Source organism: Halictus rubicundus, chromosome 7 (genome assembly GCF_050948215.1).
Source record: "Halictus rubicundus isolate RS-2024b chromosome 7, iyHalRubi1_principal, whole genome shotgun sequence".
Lineage (NCBI taxonomy): Eukaryota > Metazoa > Arthropoda > Insecta > Hymenoptera > Halictidae > Halictus > Halictus rubicundus.
In genome coordinates, this window is record NC_135155.1 from 13,130,456 (window position 1) to 13,154,474 (window position 24,019).

At 41.8% G+C, this 24,019-nt stretch overlaps 1 protein-coding gene across 12 annotated transcripts in view; it reads right to left on the bottom strand.

The window, feature by feature from the left end:
* Positions 1-24,019, bottom strand: part of LOC143355641 (endochitinase) — a 260,630-nt gene that overhangs the window by 17,903 nt on the left and 218,708 nt on the right. For 8 of the 12 annotated variants that reach the window (XR_013082534.1, XM_076790670.1, XM_076790665.1 and 5 more), the window contains 14 exons: positions 13,148-13,345; positions 8,886-8,978; positions 7,824-8,060; positions 5,944-6,024; positions 5,444-5,593; positions 5,170-5,190; positions 4,746-5,013; positions 3,906-4,430; positions 3,152-3,292; positions 2,846-3,036; positions 2,455-2,688; positions 1,239-1,787; positions 603-785; positions 67-169 (listed from right to left, as the gene is read on the bottom strand). Coding sequence is in view for 11 of the 12 variants with exons in the window: in XM_076790670.1 (XP_076646785.1) it covers positions 67-169; positions 603-785; positions 1,239-1,787; positions 2,455-2,688; positions 2,846-3,036; positions 3,152-3,292; positions 3,906-4,430; positions 4,746-5,013; positions 5,170-5,190; positions 5,444-5,593; positions 5,944-6,024; positions 7,824-8,060; positions 8,886-8,978; positions 13,148-13,345 (2,974 nt within the window). In the remaining variant the exon portion in view is untranslated. The remainder of the gene's footprint in view (positions 1-66; positions 170-602; positions 786-1,238; positions 1,788-2,454; positions 2,689-2,845; positions 3,037-3,151; positions 3,293-3,905; positions 4,431-4,745; positions 5,014-5,169; positions 5,191-5,443; positions 5,594-5,943; positions 6,025-7,823; positions 8,061-8,885; positions 8,979-13,147; positions 13,346-24,019) is intronic. The other 4 variants (XM_076790658.1, XM_076790661.1, XM_076790659.1 and 1 more) reach the window with 4 other exon arrangements.

The following is a 24,019-nucleotide window of genomic DNA, read 5'->3' on the forward strand; positions in this document are numbered from 1 at the left end:
AAGTGTGTGCAAGTAATTATGAGGCTGACTGTAGATGCAATGATGAAAAACATGTTGAAATAGTACCGTTCCCATCCGACGCAGTGACGGTAGTCTCTGACAGCATTTTTCTGATTGCCTCAGCCTTCTTCAGACGCTGCTCCTGCTCCTCTGCGGTTAACTCTGGTGTCTAGAATAACAATATAAAGATAGTAGAAGAATTTAAGAACATTAATCTCATTTTCGCTTTTTATAAAAATAATTAAACGAAGAAATATATTTCCATCGTTTTGAACAATCACTTAGGTCATTTTGATTTCGCATGAAGATCCCCGGTCTAAATATTAATATTATGTTGTAGATGAAGTCATTCAAATTGAACTCGAGATAGTTCAATTTTACGAGAATTCAGATATCACGCTGAAACCTTTGCCAACGTGTTCGTGACATTTTTCTGATTAAGGAGGACACACTGAGTAGTTCGGATAGTAAAGGTTCTACTAAATCGTGGATTAAACAAGTAAATGTGAACCAAACTGTGCTGTGTTTGGACTCATTTTAATCAGAAAAATGTGACAAACGTGCCGGTAAAAGAATAATTAGTGTTAGGTGCTCTTTCTCACCTGCTCAGGAATATATCTCTCAGGAATGACGATCTTATTCGGAGTGCCAAGTAGCTGATCAATGGTGCTCTCGTTGTACTTGAGTTCTTTGTGACTCAACGTCGACCTAACGACATCCGGAGCATTGATCCTTGGTCTGAGCGCTCGTTCCATGTCAAGGTCATCCCTCGCTCTGCCCATTCCCTGCGAAATACAAGATCAATCTCAAAAATCAGAAACAAAAACACCCCTGTCCGATGATCTGCAACACCGCGACCTTCAAATGACCTTGACCAGAAAAGACTCTACTAGTTCAAAGGAGGTAGAAAAACCATTATTCTTTGTAGTCTACACGAAATGATACTGTGTTATTATAATGGAGATACTAATAAGTGGAAGATAGAAAAAAATACACTGTGTGAAGGTTTTGACGATAACCCAGTCATGTTCACCTTCAACAATTTTAAAAAATTAATCAACATGACAGTGAACATTATGAAACGATTTCCAAGGATAGAAAAAAATGCAGGACAAGGATATACGATAAATAAACTCCAACCAAAAACAAAAGAGAAAACGGAAAAGAAAGGTAGCAAAGAGAGCTACAGAGAGGACGGAGAAACAGAGCCAACGAAAAAGATAAAGAAAACAAAATACCATCTTCGAGAATGTGTCCTCAAGGTCGAGGACGGGTTTGCTACTGGAAACAGTGTAATGGCGTCTTTTCTCTCTGGGTATCTGCCTCCTCCTAGGCCCTTCAACCTTTTTCTCAGTCATCTCCTTGATGATCTGTTTGGCAGCCTCGCTCTTGAACACCGGCGACAGTTGCGGCGAGCTTGAAGTGTTCACTGTCAAAGTCGAACCGAAAGGTCTCTCTTGCGCTTCCGGTTTCATTGGTAGCTCGGGGCTCACAGGATCCAGCGGACTGTTGGTCTTCTCGGATATCGGACTATCATAGTGTCTGTATTGCGGGTAGTATTGCTGCTGCTGCTGTTGTTGTTGTTGTTGTTGGTGGTGCTGATGATTAGACGGCTGCTGATGATGATGATGGCTCGATCGGATCATCGGCGAGTAATTCTGATGGCACGGACTGTACGAAGGACTCGTAGAGTAGTTTGGAGAGCTCATTGCCACCTGGGAACTTGAGCCGAGGCTTTCCGTGTACGGTGACAGCGTGCTATCCGAGCTGCCGTCCTGACTTTCGAACTGCCATGATTGGTAAACAAAAGAGGAGCTAAAGTAGGTTCGGCGGGAGTAACATAATTGGAGGACTAATCAAAATAATGCGGAGGGGATGGTTAATCGAGCGATGATTGGCGAATAGACTGAGAATCTTTATAAGAGTTAACAGTTTTGCTATAGTTAGACCCATGGTACTATGGTTTCCTTTAGATCTATAATGATTAGGGCTTCTTTGTTGTTTATAATTTTTGCAGAGGAAGGGGACAATTTATATTGCTTGTGTTTCGGTGCTTTTATTATTAGACTGCGGAGTTTTGTGCAAAATAATTCCAGTCTGTAATTAATGGCAAGTCGCAGGAGCTATGTAGACACAGACTATACTATGTATAGTTAGAAATAATAGAATAGTATTTTTAAAGTTTTTTATTATTGGTCGACTCTAGAATGAGGTTCTGCGGTTGTCAACGATTACATATGATATTAACACATCATCTGCCGTTATTTCATAATTTTTGAATTTGTTTGCATAACGTGTGTTAGGTAGGAAAGATTGTTCTTTCTGGTTCCCATTTTCCTGTATGTGTGTGTGTAATTGAAAAAGTAGAATAAAGTATATGTCCTCACGGTATTTGTTTTTTTTTTGAATTCGTCTAATTTTCTCAATAGATACTCTAAGATTGAAACTACTCACCCTAACTTTGTTTCGCCGGGCAAGCATACTCCTCAGGGCGTGCATGCTGTCACTTCTTGGCGGAGGCACCACCGGACCCTGATGAATCTCAGGCTGCTGCTGTCGCTGTCCACCAAATCCTCTTGGCAGCGACATGCTCCTTTGGAACTGCACGTCGTCCAAATCCGTCAGCTGGACCGTGCTCTGAGCATGAATCATCGGCGATTCCTCGACCACTCTTCCCAATTGGGCCTTCTAAAAGTAAGTCAATCGAAAATAGAGCCAGAACAGACCACGATCTACCATCGAGACACAGAGTTTCCATCAATCTCTGCACTAGATCTAGAGCTAGATCCAGAATCCAGACTTAGAAGGATGGAATGGGGGTGAGGGAAAAATCCCAAGAAATTACCTCGAATTTCTGCGAGCCCCCCAGATCATCGTCGCAGAGTCGTTTCGCACCCCCAGGCGCCTGCAAGCCGTTCGTTAATGGGATTCCAATGTTCCCGGTCCTATCGCCTCGATCACGTTGCCGTCTCTCCGATTCCCGTTTCACGATTCGCACGGTCTTGATCTCCTGTTTCTCACGGTTGTGTATCAAGCCTTCAAACGATATTGGAGAGATCGAACGTGAGCATTTTACACTACATCCATCTATCTACAGACTGATCTATCTGTTGCGACAGAATGGTTCATTTAAAAGCATTGTTGCACTCACCGGCGAACTTGTTCTCCTCGTTCAGACGGTAATTATCGTTCGATTCTTCGTTTAGGGGCGGAGGAGGCGGGGGTGGGGGAACGTATTCTGGTGCGGGGATTGATGTGCCGTTGGACAACTTCTCGTCATGCTTGATGCTGTCTGTGCATTTATAAAAAGAAATCAACGTGAGCTGGGATTTTTGTGCAAGTTCAATTGTATTTCGAAGTTTCAGAGATTGAAAAGTGCAGCTTTGGGATTTTTGTCTAAAGCAGGGGCACTTTTTGGTGGGGAACGTTACTGGGTTTGAGAGTGCGCATCTTGAGCTACGTATAGTAATTTTTGGAATATATAAATCGACAAAGAAAATAACAAAGATTTAATAACCAAATACGAACTTAGGGTTTTATGTAGATTAAATGGATACGTACGTTTGGAAAAATAAAAAGTGAACCTTTACAATTTTTTTTTTTTTTTTGAAAACGGAAGAATTTTTTGTTAACAAACGTTTCTGGGTTCGAAAGTGTACATTTTGGGATATATCTAGCAATCTTTTGATTGGAATATATAAATGAAGAAAGGAAATAACAAGTTTGTATTGTATTTTGCGGAGACCTTTAACTTCGGAATTTAATTATCTCATAACTTTTACGTCTCCGTCACAAAACTCTTTCAAATTTAAAAAATGTTCGTCTCAGACACGTTCAAATTTAGCCGAAGAAAAATTTAACTAAAGAAACTCACAAAAAATTATACATCATTGATAACATCTTACCTTGCCCCCTGGTGTCCGTGTTGACATACAACGGCGCCACATTCACCTGCATCAAGCTCCCCTTACCCTGCATCTGGTCCTTCAGCAGTTGTTGCTTCAACTGATGCTGCTGTATCTGTTCTCTGAGCTGAGGAGACAACGCAGAGATATGATTCTGCTGTGTCTGAGGATATGGCTGATGGTTCTGCAATGGCTGATGGTTCTGCAATGGCTGATGGTTCTGCAACGGCTGATGATTCTGCATAGACTGAGGATACGGCTGATGATTCTGCTGATAGTTCTGCTGGTGGTTCTGCTGATGGTTTTGTTGGTGATTCTGCTGACGATTCGAAGGCGACGACTCCTTCAAATGCGTCGGCGAAGAGAACTGAGGATAGTGGACGCCATTTTGTTTGCTACGAGGCGAGGATGACAATGCTGGACTCGATGGAGAGTCCAGACCATGGTCCAAAGTGATTCCCGAGTCTAAATCAGTTTCCAGCCAGGAATTCTGCGTCCTTTTCTTCGGCTGATGCACTTGCGGTGCTGTACACGTTTGTTTGAAGATAGTTATAACAATTTTTTTTTTTTAATGAAAATGTTATCATAATATTCGTCACATTTTTCCGACTAAAATGAGTACAAACACGATACGACGCGGCGCATGTTTATTTGTTTCAGTTCGCATAATCGACGTTTCATCGTACCATAGTTTGAACAAGTAAATTTGATCCAAATTGTATCGTGTTTGGGCTCGTTTTAATCAGAAAAATGTGCTGAATGCGTTGGTAGACGTTTCACATTGCCAGATTTAAAATTACTTTCAGAGCACGCAAATCGAAAAATGTCAATGTAACTCACCCGAAGGGGGCTGTGGTCTGATCTGCTGCACCAGACTATGCGATTTCTCAGTCAGCTGCCTAACTTGCACACTCAATTCTTTCCTCTGTCTCTGCAAATCTCCGACCAGCTGCTGAACTCTTCTCAATTCCGCTTCAAGAGGACCAGTCGTAGCTGATGTGTCTCTGGTCATGTTCCCAGCGTACCTTCTCGAAGCCTGAAGCTTCTGTCTGAGCACCACCAGGTCCTGCTCCAGCCTAGCATTCTCTGCGACTGTCTCCTCCAGCTTCTGCAAGTCAGAAATCAATAGATTAGGGGATATTTTGCGATAAGTGGTACAGCTGGTAGGAAAGCTACCGTGAAACGCGTGGATAACGATAATTGAAGGAACAGAATAGAAACCGGAAACTGAAAGCGCTATCTTTCTATGCTTTGGATCATTTACCTGGTAGCATACCGGCTCTACCTGCGAACAACCAATTGATCATTTTAATTACTGTTCAGAGTCACAAACGTGCCATCTAATTTTCTAGTAGACAATTCAAATCGTCTATTTGTATTATAATGGTTTGCATAATGGTTTGAATGAATCTGGGCTATAGCTGCTGTGAAATATCGTCAAAAGCATCCGTCTTGCGAGGGTTAAACATTGAAATATTTGCTAGAACTGAAAGTTTGCTTAGGGAAACTAGTTGAAAGTATTGCGAAGGAGTTCCAACCTTGGAATTGTGCGCGAGCAACACCCTCACTCTGCTGAGCTCCCGTTCCAGCATCAGCTGCTGCTTCCGGTACCTCTCGGCTTCCGCCAGGTTGCTCCTGCTGCCCTGCAGCTTGTGCCGCAGGCCGCCGAGCGCTTTCTCCAGAATCTCCTGTTTCAAACATTCACAAAAAATCACAAATAACAAACGAAATTAAAGATTCCTCTCCAAAACATTCATCCACGGTCATCCGCTCGCTACGAATTCATCCACAGTGATCGCAAAACTACCGGATGAAGAAGAATGAAAAGGTTGATTAAAAATGATTAAAAAAACGACATTACTTCTGGGATGACCTTTGATATTTCAACAACTTCCATTCTACAGTCTACACTCAACAAAACTTGTCACAATTCTTGCGTGTAAAGAAAACAGACGATGAATTCAATTGAAACTGATTTTCATGCGAAATTAGGACATATGTGTGCACTTCAGCAGTAGTTCAGAATCGCGACACTTGCCTTGTCCTGTTGAAGACTGTGCAGCGTTCCGGATTCCTCCTGTAGCAGCCGATCCAGCTTGTATAGCTGCTGCACCTTGGCCTACGACACACAAAGAGTGAACCAGAGTTAACCTTGAGATGTAAACCGCACGGTCGAGGGAACAACGTTGGGAGTCGCGTTCCAACCGGAATCGCGACAACGACGGTGTCATAATCAAGCACCCGAAAAAATGCAACTGCATACCGACACGCTCTGCCGGCGTGCACATTTTTTTCACCGAATATTGTGTTTCATCGGCTCGCGGCGAACCGCGACCCGTCTTCCTTGTTTTGTCGTCCTTCCGATGGAATTCGAAGGGCATTCGACGGTAAACAACCACACTGAACTGTGCGCTATTGGGTAACTGTTATTCGAAACATCCCGTGAAAATATTACAAATTCGGTCCTGACTCGTGAACGGTATTTATTAATGTTTTGTTTTTACGCTCCTCGAACCCATATCTGGGTCTATCTAGCTGTGCATAGCCTCCAATCTTTGTATGTATTAATATATTTATCATTCGTCAATAGCGAATGATTCTTCAGTTACTATTAGCAACACACTCCTGACATTCTTCCGATTAAAACGAGTCCGAACACGACGGAATTTGGATCACAATTGCTCGATTAATTCGAGATTCAATTTTCGGATGTCACCGGTTCGGATAGTAGAGATTCCACTAAATCGTGAATTAAGCGAACAAATATGCTCCGAATTGTGTCGTGTTGGGACTCATTTCAATCGGAAAAATGTCACAAATGTCATGGTAAAATTCTTGTATAAAAATTCGTAAAAACGAAAGAGTTCCAATATTTTTTCTATCTCTTCCACGGTTGAGCACATCGGAAAGAGATCGAAGAGCGGGGGCTGTGGTGGTTATAATTAGCATTTCGGTGCGGAATTTGTCGCGTATATTGAGAAAGAACTGTGCCTAAAGCAGAAGGGCGTATCAAAGGCGCGTGTCGCACGTGGGAACGCGGTTCTCGTCTGAGGAAAGCGCGCGTGTGCGTAGTGTCCGTGTTCCCAGCGTAACGTTTTGTAACGTTACGCGTTCCCGTTCACAATATTCCCCGCATTCCTTCAACACAACGGGCAACAATGTCGCGTTATCCGTCGGCCCCTCCCACCTGCGATCTCTTCGCGTGGGCATTATCCACCGTTACCAGGGGATTCCGTGACGCGTAATTCGTATTTATTGCGACGTCTTCCACTGATGTAATTCGAGCGAATCGGGACGTCCGCGTTCCGTCCGACAGCGGCTATTTATTTCGCGAGAGTACCGAAGCCATACACTCCGGCATAATACCTGATACATTTCTAACGAGTTCCTGCCACCCTCTGTCGAACCATTTTTCTCACTGTAACGAAACGCATCCCCTTTACCTCTATTGTTTTTTTTTAAATTTTTCCTCCACCTTTCCACCTGCTTTCACTGAACCATTTGCACAGGAGGATTTATTGAAATCAGAGAAACACTTTTTAGAGGTGTGTGAATTTGCAAAATTTGTTGAGAATGGAGCCTGTGATGTTTATTCTTTTCTTTGATGCATGATGGACAATACAGTGAAGATAATATTTTAATACTGTTACAGTATTTTAATCTGTTCAATGCTTTAACACTTTGACTGCCAAACTAGAAACCTCAATAATTCCATAATCAAAGTAAGTTATTTAGTGAAATAAAAATTGAGAAAAATTAAATATATGATATTGAGTACGATGAATATATTAACATAAAAATTCATTTTAAAACCTGGCCAAATAATTCCGTCACCCACACATGGATGACATGGCAGTCAACGTTTTAAACCGAGTTTTGCCATAAATGCATAAAATTCCGAGTCCAGCGACGAGTTACCTGCAATTGTCCGTGATCAGGGCTCAGCCTGTCCCAATCTCGACGTTCTTCAGCTAGTAAACGTTGCTCCTGCACCTTCTGGTTGAACTCCAGCCGATGGTCCCTGGAATTGTCGTGCATCAGGTCGTGTCGTGAACCCGTGACACTGCTGGTCCCGTTGGCAGTGTTGCGATTGTACAGCGAGCCTAACTTCACCATGTTGTCGACCAGGTTCACCAGCGGCTTGCCCTTCTCGTACTTGAACCCAAGGACATCACACGGATCCATTAATTATAAACATTAATAATCTATTGGTAGAAAGCGTTTCTACCGGGCCAGCAAATTCCTCTTCACATTTTTGGAAGATGAAATTACAAAACAATCCATTAATATATACAATATTTTTTAAAGCGAATTTCTTAATTCTTTGTACTTTCAAAATATTCTACAACTCGCTAAAATAGTCTGAGATTTTTACAAAAATTTGAATTCGATTATTTTCTTTTTCGCACAGGTATACGTGTCACGGCAAAAAGCAATTTGCATTGCTGTGGAACGACGATGATTTCAAAGTGGTTCTATACCGGGATCAGTCTTACTCGAGATCATTATCATGCGTCGGAGACCATGGTAAGGAGGAAGGAATATAAAAGGGTGTAGAAGGGAGGCTTATTTCGAAGTTTCTTAATTAAACCGGACCACGGCTTGAAAAACTCGACGCGAGCGGGAAAGTTCGACACGGAATAATTAAATCGTAGGATACGGAACGCGTCGTCCAGACGAATTTTCGCGTCGCTGGAAATTTATCTTTTGCTAGTTGGATCTTTCGTGTTGATCTTCCGGCGACGGTCTTTCAAGGTGGCCTGTCACCGAACAAGTAATAAATTCTTTAACGAGTCTAACAAGTTGAAGATAATTCCTTAAATTCTTTTAATCTTCCTAACATCTGAAATTTCGCTAGCTCATTTTTGTCATAAATGCATACAATTTACGCTCCAGTAATTACAACGCTCTAGAGCAGGAGGTTCCCTCAAGAGTCTCTAGGTCGAGCTTTCACCTAATCGAACCACCATAATTGCTCACCTGCTTCTCGAGATCCATCAGGTGCTTCTTCAGTTCCTCCAGCTTCTGAAGATTCTCCAATCGTCTGGGGGTATCGAGCTCGGCCAATCTAGCCTGCGGGTCACAAAAGATCGACAAGTTCAGAGAAAGAGAGAGAGGGAGAGAGAGAGAGAGAAAGAGAGAGGGAGAGAGAGAGGGAGAGAGAGAGAGAGAGAGAGAGAGAGAGAAAGAGAGTTGGTAGAGTATCGTGCACCGTTTCCATGATCCGTCTTGTCGCAGCCGGTCACGTCGTCGCGTTTCATGAAAATGCAACGAGAATACGTGGGACCGAACTCGTACCCCGACGGAATAACGTTCGGAAAAATGGCGAAGGTAATTACCAACACGCCACGAAAGCTCGAAACGACTTCGACTTTCCAGCGTGTAAGAATTTGACAGAGTTCTGCGAAAAACTCTGCTGTCGTTCGCAGACTGCGGATCCTTCTGCAATTTACACCGTGTGAAAACTTCTCCACATTAAAAAAAAGCCTGCACATTCACAGAATCTAAAAGTTTCATTTTCTTCTTGGCGATAGAAGTGCCAATTATTTCGATTTTCCTAAAATAATGTACGGAATTTTTCTTTTACTTGGGAAATCGATATTCTCACTGATCTTAATTTTTGTAAAATAATTTCTGAATTTCTCTCTTGTTAAAAGGAGTTTTCCTTCCGATTCTGCTGTTTATAAATTAATTTGCCAAATTTTTTACCCTTATTTCGATTTGTATAAAATAATTTGTCAATTCTTTCGTATTAGTAAAAAGAATACACATATCTCCCTTATTTTGATTTGTGTGCAGTAATTTTTCAATTTTCTTTCATCGGTGAAAAGAATATTTCCCTTCATTTCGATTGTCATAGAATAACTCATCTTCTTCTCGTTGAAAAAATATTTTTCCCCGATTCCGATTTTACTGAACGAATTTTAAGAATTTACGAAAATTGTAGAATTTTTTAAACGAAAGAACGAATGAAACATTCCTTGTAACTGTAATAAAATAATAATGCTACTACCTGTTTGCATTTAGCAGGTTTGAGGGTAAATGCATAAAGATCCGCGGTCTGGTGATAAACATCGAGGTGCAACGTCGAAGGTGCAGAAAGGTGACTGTACGAGCGAGCATTCTCACAGGACGACATAGTTGGAGTGATCGAACAAGCAAATGGGGAACATCAATCATCGTAGCACGCGTCGGGTTTCATTCGACAATATTAGCACAGGATAATTAAGGATCGCACGATCGAAATTGTTACCAGCGAAAATTGGCGTGATTCCTTCCAATTTGCCGTGCATTTTATTCGGCACTCGGTTAACGAGAAGACTGTGCGATGAAAAAAGAATAAAAACGGATTGGCAGTAGGCGACACAGTTGTTAACCTGTTAACCGTGTCGAGCCTCGTCCAGGAAAATGTTTAAATATATATCCTGTCGGTTGAAGATGAAACGAGCGGATTTACGATCGGTTGCGGAATTGGAATTGCGAAGTAATTGAACCGACGGTTTTGAAAAAGGTGGTATCGTGAAAATTCGTTTACGTTTCTAAACCTGTTACTGTCATAAAGAACGTGTGTTTCGGTACCAGTTAGTACAGTAAAAATTCGCTGGCGATTCTAAAGCTGCCACTGCCCGTAGAGAGCATTTTCGTTTCCATTTTCGAAATGTTTTCAAATGGAGTTATGTCTTCTGATTTTAACAAATTCACGCAATCACATAAATAATAGTATTATGTAACACTGAATCCAGTTACAGTATTAAGTACTGAATTATATGTTATATATAATTTATAAAATTCGAGCGACGGTCACCGGTGACCGTCACTTGCTTTTCCAACTACTGTGCTAACCAAGTCCTAATTCAACATCGATGTCGACTGTTGCCAAATTCGAGCGACGGTCACCGGTGACCGTCAGCAGGATTTACGGTAATCAAACAAACTGAAAGCTGCTAGTTGACAATTGTCATCGACTATCACAAACCTCGGGTGACGGACACCGGTGCCCGTCACTACGATGAACACATTACTAAAGCCAGTGATATCGAGAAACCGTTTTCAAAATAATATGCTCGAACCAATAAACTAAACGTTACACAACCGCGAGATTATTTCTTTCTCAAGTCACGCGTATTTTTAACTTGTTTCTTTCGTCTCAATAAATAGATAATAATTCTCAGACTATGCACAGAATACACACCGTGACTGGAAAGTGATGTGGACACGATCAAAGCACCTCGAAATAGTCGTATTAATAAGTCTTTCCAGTGGTCGTCGTATCGACTGACTCTTATAGTCAGTCGCACTAGCTATACTCGTCTGGCCGAATAACAGGTTAACAAACGTGGCTGACAAACAGGTGCACGTGGAAACACGACGACTTTTCCAGCAGACAGTAGACTGCCGTTGCATTCACCAGCCGAGGTGAACGGCAGGTTTCGCCATGGGGGAAAAGTCGTCGGAGGAAATGGCTGTAACACTTCGCGCGATCCATCCTGTGCCCCCCATGTCTCCCATACCCCCCTCGATTTATTTATCGGTGAATGTACTCATCGGAAAATGTGGAAAGCCTTTTCGATGAAATATGGGACGTTCAAGCGTGATGTCGATAGGTGAATCGACGAATCATCGGTTAATCCAGGCATGGACAGGCTGTCAGGCAGGGTTGTGGCTTCGTTGAAGTCGGGGGCTATGAAGCCACGCCCACCCGGGGCTGTTTACGTACAGAGGTCCACAATGCCACGCCCACTCGAAGCGTTCTAGACGGTGGCAGACGCGTAGTCACGTATATTCAGAAATTTTGCACGAGAAGACTAATAGAATTCCCACGTTTAAGCATTTAAACCGATGAGGCCAATAAAGCCACGCCCCTTCAAGCATTTTACACGAAGAGGGCTATAAAGCCACGCCCGCTTGGGCATTCTAGACAAAGAGGGCAATAAAGCCACTCCCACTTAAGGATTTTACACAAACGGGGAAATGCGGCCACGCCCACTGAGACGTTCTACACGCCCCAAACACTAATTCTTGAACAGTAATCTATATGTAATTGTGATTTCAGTTGTTTCTTTGCCTTAATGTATAAAGGAACACTTTTGAATGGGATTTCTTGTACATTTATTTTTTCCTCTGACGTAATTTGCCCCAGGAGGCAACCCGGAGCGCTCCCCGGCCCTGCCTGGATCAATCGATGACGTCGGAGGCCTTTAATGAGTGTCGAAAGGCTCTCAGGAGTGTTCAAAAGCTGAGTCGATGTTGCAAACTATCCAGTTTCGCTGACAGGATTGCCCGCAGGAGGAGTTTTATTCTGTAAGGAGCACAGTCATCAGAATTTCAATTCACTCAGCGTTTGACCTCGCAGACACGAGACTACTCGCATGAAAGGCACACTAAAAGCTTGAACACCGTGTACGAGAACAAAGCGAGGCAGGAATTCTTCTCCCGAGGAAAGTCACTATTCTAATAGCGTTCGCTTCGGACCGGTTCCTCTCGCGATCTCGCGATCTCGCGAAACCTCCGCGGCTGCCATTCGTCAACGTCCGAAGACGTCCGGCTACGTTAATTTATTGGACGTCGCCGGATACCGACGATGATCCTCCGCTTGGGACTCCCCCGAACTATTCCCGACTTGTGTTTGGTATTGTTCACAGTTTTGCGAGCGACGTCAACTTACTAATTCATACTCTTCTCCCATAGCTGTAAATCCTGAGTTCCAAATTGTACAACAATGCCACTTTTAAGTTGCAAATTCTTATTATCGATTTTATTTCCTAGGAATTCATTCTACTTCTCAAGTTGCAAATAATACTACTTTTTAGGGTGGACATTCTCGTGTTCTATTTGCAAATTAATCCTATATTTCAAGTTGAAAATGATTCTACAATAAATTTCGAAACGACCACTAATAAGAATCGTCGAAGCTCGCAAAACGATCACAAAATCCCCCCACCCACGAAGATCCACTTCTTCCCCAAAATAAGAGTCACCAACGAAGTTCAACAATCTCAAAAACTTCAGCATCCTCAACAATCTTTTGCTATCGAGGCTTTCGAATGTAAACTGTGTCCTTTTAGAAATGCATAAAATCCGTCTACTGATCATCAGCAGACCCAGTCCAAAAGCCCACAGTTTCCACCAGAAAGCTCCTCAACAGTGAAAACTCCACGATGCCAGGCCATGAAAGCCTCAAATCTACGATCTTTGATCTCTCCTGGATCCGGAGACCGAAATCACTGAAAATGTCGGCGGACCTGTGCCTCGATCTCCACGTGGCAGTGCTCCATCGCTTTGTAGATGGTTGCGTTCTGCCGCCGCAGCTGGATCAGCAGGAGGACCAGCTCTTCGTGGGTCCTGCCGAGTAGTTCGCCAGCGGACACCCGAACAAGACCTTGGGCCCCTGGCTGGGACAGCTTCGACGATGTCTCCGCTCGATGGGATCCCGTGTTGCTCTGTCGAGATGCATGCAATCTATGGTTAACTAGGCGAACTGGGGCGCGACGCTCTCTTTTCGATTAGGATCCTCGAATCCCCTCGCGATCCCCCATAGACCAGTGTCGCCGGATCAAGACTTGTGTCCCACTCTACCTTACCCCCTCTACGACGCCATTCCCCCATCCCTGACGGCGAGCGTCCCCACGTTTACGCCACAGCTCGGTACGTGACGCATGTCACGATGTCACGTGACCAATCCCCTAACGACAGAGAGGGGGTAACCGTGTTCCCCACAATTTCCCCGGTCTGGCGACACTGGCCGTGACTCGTTGCCGAAAGACTCGCACTGCTCACACCAGCGATGCTATTTGGAAAATTCCTCTGAAAACGATCTATCGCTACGCGCTATTTCAGCTCGATCCTTCCTTAGGACTCTTGCAGAGGCGAAGCTGTTTTTTACGACTATGTCTAATAATAACGATGTCTAATAATAATTGTTTTTTTTTTATTTGTATATTACTGTTTGATCTTGCAATCTGTAGTACTGAATGCTGACCGAAAAGCTATTAAAAAATTTTTTAGATTAACAGAACCTTTACCATTGTATGTGCGACATTTCTCTGATTAAAACGAGTCCCAACATGATATGACTCGGAGCATATGCGATGGTGTAATCCACGATTTAATGGAACCTCGATTATCCAAACTACTCACAATCAGTGAAATGAGTGTCCTCAAGAATGATTGTGAACTATGTCATGTTGGTACTCATTTTAATCAGAAAAATGCCAAGAATTCGTTGGTACACGTTTGATGACAGAAATAATTAATAACAAAAATATTTCATTGTTGGACTAGTATTTTTCACGTATATCGCGATATTAGTGAATGAACGTTTGTTTCTGGTGCTTGGAATTTTTGTCGGCATTTATTTAAAAAAAAAAGTTTCGCCCCCATAAGAGTCCTCCGTGGCTCGATGGTGAAAATGTGGATGTTAGGCAGCGTAGGTGCTACATAATGTTCGAGATTCGTGACCGGTGATTCTCCCTGCGAATGTTAATTCCACAATGGAGACTACGAGCGCGTGGAATGTAGTCATTGTAGTCAAGAGATGCATCGAGTTCGCGTCGAATAGCATGCTGTGTGACGCGTTTTCGGAAAGCGAATGAAAGGGGACACGAGCACGTTCGAAGGAGAACCGACGTCTACAGCGTGAGCCAAATATTCGAACATTATTAACCATAATTTAATATCATTCATGAAAATATTTCTCTACATTTTTCGGTGCATCTGCTATTACTGCTACTGTTCAAAGTACTGCTCAATGTTTATAACAATGTTAGACGAATTCAACAAGCTAAGTATATTGACCTTGAATCTTGAAAATGAACAAAAGCACACTGAAGCTAGCTATAACGTCATTTTCTTGTTTATCTACGAGGTCTAAGGTCACCATAAGGTCAACATATTAAAAATTCTCGATTTCGCTTAAGAGTCATCACACTGCGGGTCTTTATGCAAAATAAAAATGTCCTGCAAAAATTGATTTCTTCCCTTAATGATTTTGTTACTTTGAAAATAGCATTACAATATTCATCGATGTTTCTAATTTTTTACTGTTCTATATTTCACTCGGTTAAAGTATTACCCAATAAACAAATTTTATAAACTAAACATGTTGATTTCGATAGTTGACCTTGAGCAGAACTTGAAAATAAACAAATCTACAACAACGTTTTCAGCGATGTTTATTTTGAGGATCGAAGGTCAATGAATACATTAAAATGTAATATAAAAATGCAAAGATGCAAGAACAATAGTACAGTATAACAGAGTTTAAATTTGCCAAATGGACGGCGATTAAAAAATGATTTTGGACAAAATCGCTGACACCAACGTCAAAAAATGTTAGATCGAAATTATTGTAACTTTAGCTGGCAGTTTTTGTTGTCTCACCCTGTAAATTGTAACACTGTGAACGTCCACAGTTCAGTTCGCCGCGGGAAATTCGAATTTCGCGGCAGCCCGTTGAAACTGCTGCGCGCGCAACGGACCCGCGCAATTTGAAACGCTTCGACTCGACTGGCATGGAAAAGATGAAAAGGAACGCAATGTTATCGGTTTACGGTGATCCGTAAACAATTCTCACTCGACGGGCGAAACGAACGCTGCGCAATCGTCACGCAAACAAACAATAAACTCAGCAAACCTACGGCACCGACGCTACCGACGACGTTTCTGCGGCTGTGAGACGGAACCACGGCAGTTACTATACACGATAAGAATGTAGCACTCATTATAATAACAAAGCAAACACAAGACTTCGTAACAGCCAAGTTTCCACGTTGGAAAAATTTATTTCAATTTTTTTAAGTACGATGCACCTTACCAAAAAATCTGTAAAAATTCAAGGACTATAGTTGTGGCAATACGTGATCACTATGAAAATATAACGGTCGTCGCTTTTGAACTTCTATGAGAAAACTTCATTTTTTCAAATTTTTTCCATGTTCCTGATCTTCGAATTTTCGCGCCGAAGATTTTCATCGAAAAAATTTGAAAAAATTGTATAATATGTGCATCGATTATTGAGTTATGTTAGAATATCTTCAGAATTTTTGCACTCGGATAAGAACGAAAATGTCCGAAAATCTAACAATACTTGATCCGTAAACTGTTTTATTTGCAATATCGTACGCAAAAGTTTATGTCATTGCAAATGTACGTTATATTTTGTATCCTGATTTTGCCTTTAGCCACTCTATTTGTAGGCATAAACTTTTGCACGTTTTAATTCGAATTCCTCAGACATAGCGCTCATTATCCCGTGCGCTATGATCAAAGAGCTGATGCAGCTGCATTCGTGATTAGAAATAGTCTTTAGGTTTTTGGTTGGAAGACAGATCAAAGGTCGTTGCTCGCTGCGAGATTAGTGTTCCCATTGTTCTTTCTGTTCGTAGGATTCTCGTTTTGGGGGCGTGCGTATCAGATAGTAGAAAGACGCTATTGTCCGGGAGCAAACACGATTTGATTTGGTTGCTGTGGGTAAAAGTTTAGTACGAGTTTCTTGCTTTATACATCCAGAAAAATGTTTGACGTTTCGCTGGGTTTCGCTCTCATCGTTTTGACCATTCGTCGCAGCTCCAATATAGATGAACTTTTATGCAGTGAACCAAAAATTCGGGTGAATTCCAAAAAAAAAAAAAAAAATCAAGATCTCCATTCCAAATATTTGCAAAGAGAATTCAACACTGAACATCGTTACTTTACGTCACAGATTCGCAAACAGTATTACTTGATATATATTTACAATTAGCAGACAGTCAAACAGTCCAAAAAGAAGTAATAAGTAGACTGAGCGAAATAAAAATAGTCCGTCTCGATAACAATAAACAGGAGCTGATCAGAAATTTCTTTCCTTCTCCAATAATTTTGGATAACCTCTGACAAATACATTGCAGTTCTTAAATTCTTTTCTACACATTCTTGAATACGCATTTCTACTATAAACGCATAATATCTGCAGTCTAGTAATAAGAATTCAGTGTACAGGGGCTATCACTTTAATTGTCTCTTGCAGACATCGAAAACGAAAATAGTGGCAAATAAATCCGGACGTTTCCAGGATCGTCCAAACTATAAGGCATGATCACGTACCGCGTGCACATCGATCCAAGGCGTATCCAAAGCGGACGCTGCCGCAGAGCGTCAAACAAAACACCGAACGTTCCTCGAGACCCTGTTCAAGTGGTTCGTCCAGGCTCCATCGTTGCGAAGACTAGTCAAAATATCCTTCTTCAGGTATTTCTCAAGAGAGCGTACTCTCTCCTCAAGGTCGACAGAACAGAGTCCTTTCCGAAGAAACCGGCAGAGTACAGTGTCTCATATCATCGCGACTGTTTGCACGAACCACCGAACAAGAAACACGCACACAATCGGAACGGTAGAGCAAACCAGAAGAGACGCGTTGCCGAGCGAAGGTGGAACGAAGACTTTGGTGGACTGGCGTGATGCCGAGCCTGTTCTGTTCACCAACTCCTACAGTACCCGGCATGCACCGTGGTTCCTTGCTCGGCTTGCCGAGGACGTCGTTTTCTTCGTTTTGCTCTGCCTGAGATCTCCGGCCGAGCGTAAGGCTGCCTTTGTAACTGACAAACCCGGCCTCGCATCTGATTCCCAATCGTTTCTTCATTTTCTTTTATCGTTTCACTCTCCGTTGTAGATTTTCTGGTCGCGAGCCATTCGCGAGGCGATCGTTTGTTTTGATTGCTATGACGCCGCAAACTTCATGTTCGGCCCTAGCTTCTTGTTGGAAATTAAGGCTGCGTTTGTAACTGACGTTTTCCTCCGTATTTGTTTTTCTGATTGTTCGGTTGAGCCATTTGCGAGATGGTGGTTTGTCCTGACTGGTACTGACACAACTGATAGTCTATAAAATATCGTTGGCTCGGAACGCGCTCGAATATTTCATTGTTTCATCCTCTGTTCCATTATCGAGGGATTATCAATGTTGACAGATGCAATTAATGTCAAGGATCAAAGAGATCGCGGGAGATTCGATCATTGGGTACGCGTGAAACGGAATCCTTGAATCGCTACCGCGTTCGTCATGGATACGCTGCATACCTTTGTGCGTTCATAGCTCACGATAATCTTCAATAAATAGTTCAATATAGAGCTTCGCACTGTTTTTGATTAACATTCATCGAACCAACTACGGAAACAGATCGTGCAAAAATTCGTCTTTAGTGTTAAATGGAAATTCTAGATTTTACAGAAATTACATGGATCCGACATTTCTATAATAAATAGACTGAAGGATGTTCTCCAGAAAAAAATCGACATTTCGACTCGCAGTCTTGTCGTTCTGATTTTCCGGCTATCTTTCCGAAGATATCCACGATCATTCCTCGAGAAGCCATAACCCGGTGCGAATGGCGGCGCCAAGACTCGATCCGCCATTACACATGTACGGTCGCGGTCCACGAAACGTTTTAGGACGACCGAGATTTTCGATTCTTCCCAAACTGGAGAGCTCTCCTCGACTTTCCGAACCCTTCGAGACTATCAAGATCGTGGGTTTCGAGTGTCCCTAGTGCTTTAAGGTCCTCGGGACACGCCGCGGGCTTTTAAGGACTCCAGAAGATCGTCTTCCACCACGGTTGTCCACGCGAAACGATCCCCCATTCTGAATAACGAGTACGTTTTCACGGGCTTCTCTTGAAAAGTTCTCCAACACTGTACCCTTTTCTCCGGTGGTGTAGGGTCCATCCCAATGCATCGAGTACCGAATTGGCGACCATGAAAATACCGTAAAATGGAAAATCGGGACTAACTTCTTCCTGCAGCGAGACAATTTAACACTAGAACCACCGGACCAGTCGAAATGACTGGTACCTAATTTTTTCTTTTACAATTACTGAAATTGTCAAAATGTTTTCATCGGAAATTTTTTCATGAACCTCTTCATTGAAGCACATATTACAATAAAAGTTGTATGAAGTCTGAATGGGCACAGTCTTCTCACTGTTACAAAGCAATACACGTCAGTCGCATTTATTGCTCGGTAGTTCTAGTGTTAACATTCTCGCGAGACACCACAATTTTGTCCTTGGACAAGATAGAACTACAAAATGGCGTCGAAATCGATCCCAGTGACATATTCGAGCTTTCCTAGCAAAAATTGAATTCAATTGCTTCGCAGAATGATTTCCGAGGATAATTTCCGTGGAAATTATCGTTAAATTTTCTATTTTGAAATCAGCTTTTTAAGACGGTTCATGAATGGCTGTTCGGGTAAGAAAAGGAGCGCGGTCTGAGAAATATCTGCGATCCTCCGAGGCTCCAGAGCTCCTCTCTCAGGAGCTCTAAGTCAAACAGCGTCCGTTCCCTGGTTTCTCGACGCAAACAGCCGGACAAAAGAAGTTCCCAGACTGTTTAATCAAGCGATATAACGGTTTTTCCGAGCGGGGTCTGACGAATCCATAATTGAAATACGCAGGGATCGCCTTCTCTATGTATATCCGAATTAATTGGGAGTTTCAAAGTGCTACGGATAAAGGAACTTCCGGTTGATGGAACGATCGCTCTCCGGTGATTGATAGCGCGGTTTCATTAATTTAAATGGGGATTATGGAGATCGACAGCTTTTTGGATGCATGCGATACTGCTATGCGGATTGATAACGCTCCGGGTTATGGTTAAAGTGATTTATTTGATCGTAGAATGCGATTCGTCAGCTAAACTGATTTATTCATTCGCAGAATGTGATCCCCGGGTCGGTTTTGACTCGGAGTGTGATAAAATCATCATTTAAATACTCCGTTATTGAGTATGAAGGGAATGATATATACAATTAATAGATTATGTCACTTCGAATAGGTACAAACAGCTGTCAAAGTTTAAAAACTCGATTTCCCGCACAAAAGGGTCATTTTCCAACAAACGGGTTGTTGTATAAAAATTAGAAGCGTCACATGATACCACCTAGGTCCGAATGATAAAGGAGAGTCTCCCAAATGTAATGATGTGCGCAATAATGAGATTACGCGACTCTGACATGTTACAAATCGCTGTTGGAAATAAAAATCTCGTATTTCTACAGAATCGGTTCAATTTCCAAGTAGACCACTTCCCATAAAATTGGGTACTGCACAGAAACTGGAAACGTCAGATGGTTCCATTTACACTTAAACCAAAGGGGAGAGTTTCCCGAATACAATGCTGTACCTAATTAATAAATTACGTCGTTGCAAATCGTTAAAAATGGCCGCCAAAGTCTAAGAACTCGATTTCCCGCACGAGGGGGCCATTTCCCCAAAAACGAGCTACTGTGCAAAAACTAAAAACGCCAGAAGGTTCTGCCTAGTCTCAAACGCAAGAGAAAAGCTTCCCGAACATGATACTGCAAGCAAATTACTATAAATAATGGTTTATGTCATAGAAATTTAAAAGTGTTCGTAACAAGTCCCGCTCAACATCATAAGTACGAGTCAAAGGGTTAAATAAAAAAGCTAAGTCCGCTTCCGGTCGCAGGACGGTTTCGAGGACAAAGCTCCATTGTGAGGGAGGCTTAAGGACCGTCTGCAGTTCCCTGGCACGGTGCCCTTGCTGACCATTGCTGACCGTATGCAGGATCGACCCTGGCCCACGGTTTTCTTAATCCTCTTTCCCTCTCCTCCCTCTTCCACCGCACTTCTCTCTCAAGGGAGAGGGACCTCTCACTCTCTCTCCCTCTCTCTCTCTCTCTCTCCCACTCTCCCGAACTTTGTCTCCGTCTCTGCTAGGTCCTGTTCTCTCCGCAGGCTCCTCTTGCTCCTCCGCTCGCGGAGGATCCAGCTTTTGGACCGTTCTCCGCACACGTTGCGAACAACGACAACGGGAGGACGACACTTGTGTCGTTACTTTCTCGCCGGAACCGTGTCCTGCAGACTCCAGATAGAGAGACCATTCGGTCCCCTGTCCGGATCGGCTTGTACCCTCGGCCCTCGACTACAGAGTGTTACCAGACTGCGGGTGTTCATGGAAATTACGGTTCCGACCGCTGTCAGGTACTCAATTCGATTGCGAGTCGTGACATTTATCATGTTGAATGTTGAGACTTGTTCGAGGATTTTAATTATTTCGGAGGGGAACTTTTACTGAAATATCCGTCACGTTTTTCCGAGTAAAACGATACCCCACACGGTATGGTTCGGTCCGTGTTTGTGTTTTTAATCCACGATTTAGTGGGACCTCGATTATCCGAACCGATGACCTATGTTTCAGAAGAATGCGGTGTTGCATGGGAACTAGAAGGCGGTTCTATTTAGGCTCTAAATAATTTCTAAGTAAATAATATTCGAATACTGAAATCTCGATTTTCTGCAAGAACGCACCGCAATTTAAAATAAAACAAAATTCTCTTTAGCCTTTCCAACAATTTCACCGTAACACTGTCCATAGCATTGGGTGAATTTGTTGAAAACTATAGTCGATTGTCCCGAGACCAAACGAAATTAGAATCGGCCCGTTCGCCGGGCCAGGAATATTAAATAATTTCAACTGATAGGATTTCTAAGAGCGTCCTCGACACGGTCACATATATCTGTCTCTCCGTGACCCCCGTTTATGCTAATGAATTTCTGCAACGAGCCGTCTCCCGGTTCTCATTAATCAAACACAACCGGGCACTCGGCTTCAAACGAAACGCGATTGAATCGAATAGGTTCGCTCTTTGCGGGCCGACATAGTCTGCAACCTGATTTCAATGGCTTTCAGGGGTATGCCTCTGTCCAGTCGCATAATCGGCGTATTGCTGAAGTAATGCCAGTGGAGCAGACAGCTATTACAATTTTAGGTATGTTCTTCCGAAAAAAACAAGCCGTAATATCATTACTAGACAGCGGATCTTTATGCAAAATAAACATTTTCTATCTGAATTGCAACAAACTGGTGTGAAATAGAAGTTTGTTTTCTTTCTTAATATGTTTAATAGGTTCAAAATTTTAGAACAGTATTTTTAAATTCTTTCAATGTTTTTACATTTTTGTCTATAAAGGCATAAAATCCACTGTCTAATTATTATAGTATATTATAAGATTTTTATGTTTCTATAAAATAACGATGTGTTTAATTGGTAACACTTGATGTTTCAATGCTAGGTAAAAATCATTATTTTTACTGGAATTAGAATGTTATGTTTAATTTGTGATTCTAAATGTTTCGGTGCAAGCTACAATAGAACTTCAAAATAAATAGAACAGACTATAATCCTATATTTCTATTCGTTAGAGTTAGAATTTTATGTTAAATTCACAACACTGAATGTTCCAATGCAGGGTAAAATAGTATTTGTGAAAATCTAAAAATATAACAGACTATGATAGTATTATTTACATAGGAATTGGAATTGTTTAATTTAAAACACCGAGTGTTTCAGTGTTGGATAAAATAGCATTTCAAAATAGTCAAGTACAAATATCATAAAACAGTAATGTCTCGATACATGTAAAAGACCATACGAATTCAATAACACAAATTTTTATTGATTCTACTGATTTTTGTTATGAAACTTTCACCAACATATTCGTGACATTTTTCTGATTAAAACGAGTCCGAACACAATATTATTCGATCAATATTTTGTTGTTTAATACACGATTCAATGGAACCTCGATTATAAAAACCGATGATTGTATTTATTGCAATACCGTAAATAAACTGCGGACTTACTAGTACTTAAAAATGGCTATACTAAATGAACAGTCATATTGGTTCATTTTACAAAACGTAAACAAATAACATTAAACGTGTGGGACAGTGTTGGTTCGGATAATAGAGGTCCTACTATATCCTGGATTAAACAAACAAATACGGACCGAATCATATCATGTTTGGGCTCATTTTAATCAGAAAAATATCGCGAATATATTGGTAATAGTATCATAAAAAAATCACTTGCAATAACAAAGTATGATCATTAAATTAGTATTGTCTCACTCGATGTCTCTTTTGTGTATCGTTTCTACTGGAAATATAACAAGAGACCTTCCGATAGAATATTTTACATATATCGAGACACTACCGTACTTAGTTAATAAATCGTTGTTCGAGAAGAGTTAATGAAGAGAAAATCTCTCGGACTGTCTAGTTCTTGGCCGAATCCTGTCGCGGACCGCAGAAACGCGATTAATTTGGTTAGGCAGGTTCGGGGGATAGTGCGACGGAGGTTGTTAGCCCCCGGGCAACATTCTAATTAATTGGGCTAATGGAATTTACATGCTGGGACGATAATGCGGACTACTGCACACTCGCTGAACAAAACTCTCGAACAACTCGGTACGGGTGAACGTGCTTGCTTGCTTTGCTTTGATTTGCTTTGCTTTGCTTTGCTTTGCTTTGCTTCGCCTTGATTTGCTTTGCTTGGTTGCTCATTGCTTGTCACGTTAACACGTTGACTGCCCAATTGTTATCCTACAATTATCCCAACTATATTACTAAATAATTTTACTCTTGTACACAGCTTTTAGAACATTTGGAACGGTTATATTTTAAAAATTAAATAGTTACATTATACAAACTGTTAATATGCAATCGACTTTATATACAGGCTGGTTTAAAAATTAATGAAAATTGGTCCCTACGATTTTTCTAAAGATTTCGATGGATGGACCAAAAATGTAGCAATTTAGAATCGACTATAAATTGCCATACTTGATAATAATTTAGAATATCTTTTTCGTTCAAGGTCATTTTTAAGGTCATGGTGTCGCAACTCGTTGAATCGTCTCGATGTGCACTACGAGATAGCACTGTGAAACAACAGTGTTATTAAGCGAAAAAATGTTGATGACCTTGAGATCTCGAAACCTGACCGAGACCTTGAAAGAAAAAGGTCACAAATCACAAGAAGTCACGTATAACAATGTGGAGTGTTTTGAATTGAATTGGGACAATTTTTGGTTATCATTAAAAATAATAGAGACGTTGAGCAGTGCAAGACAAATGAAACACCCTGTATGATCACTGAGGCAGTCAACGTGTCAATGGCGTGAAAATATGTGAAAAACTGACAGTGAAACGCACATGTAGCATGGGAGGGTGTGTCGCGTGAGGCGAGGGTGGGGGACTAGATATAGTGCGAGAAAAAATAAGAGAACTGAAAAATTGTAATAGAAGCGGCTAATCAGCTGTGAGGCCGGAGTCGCTGC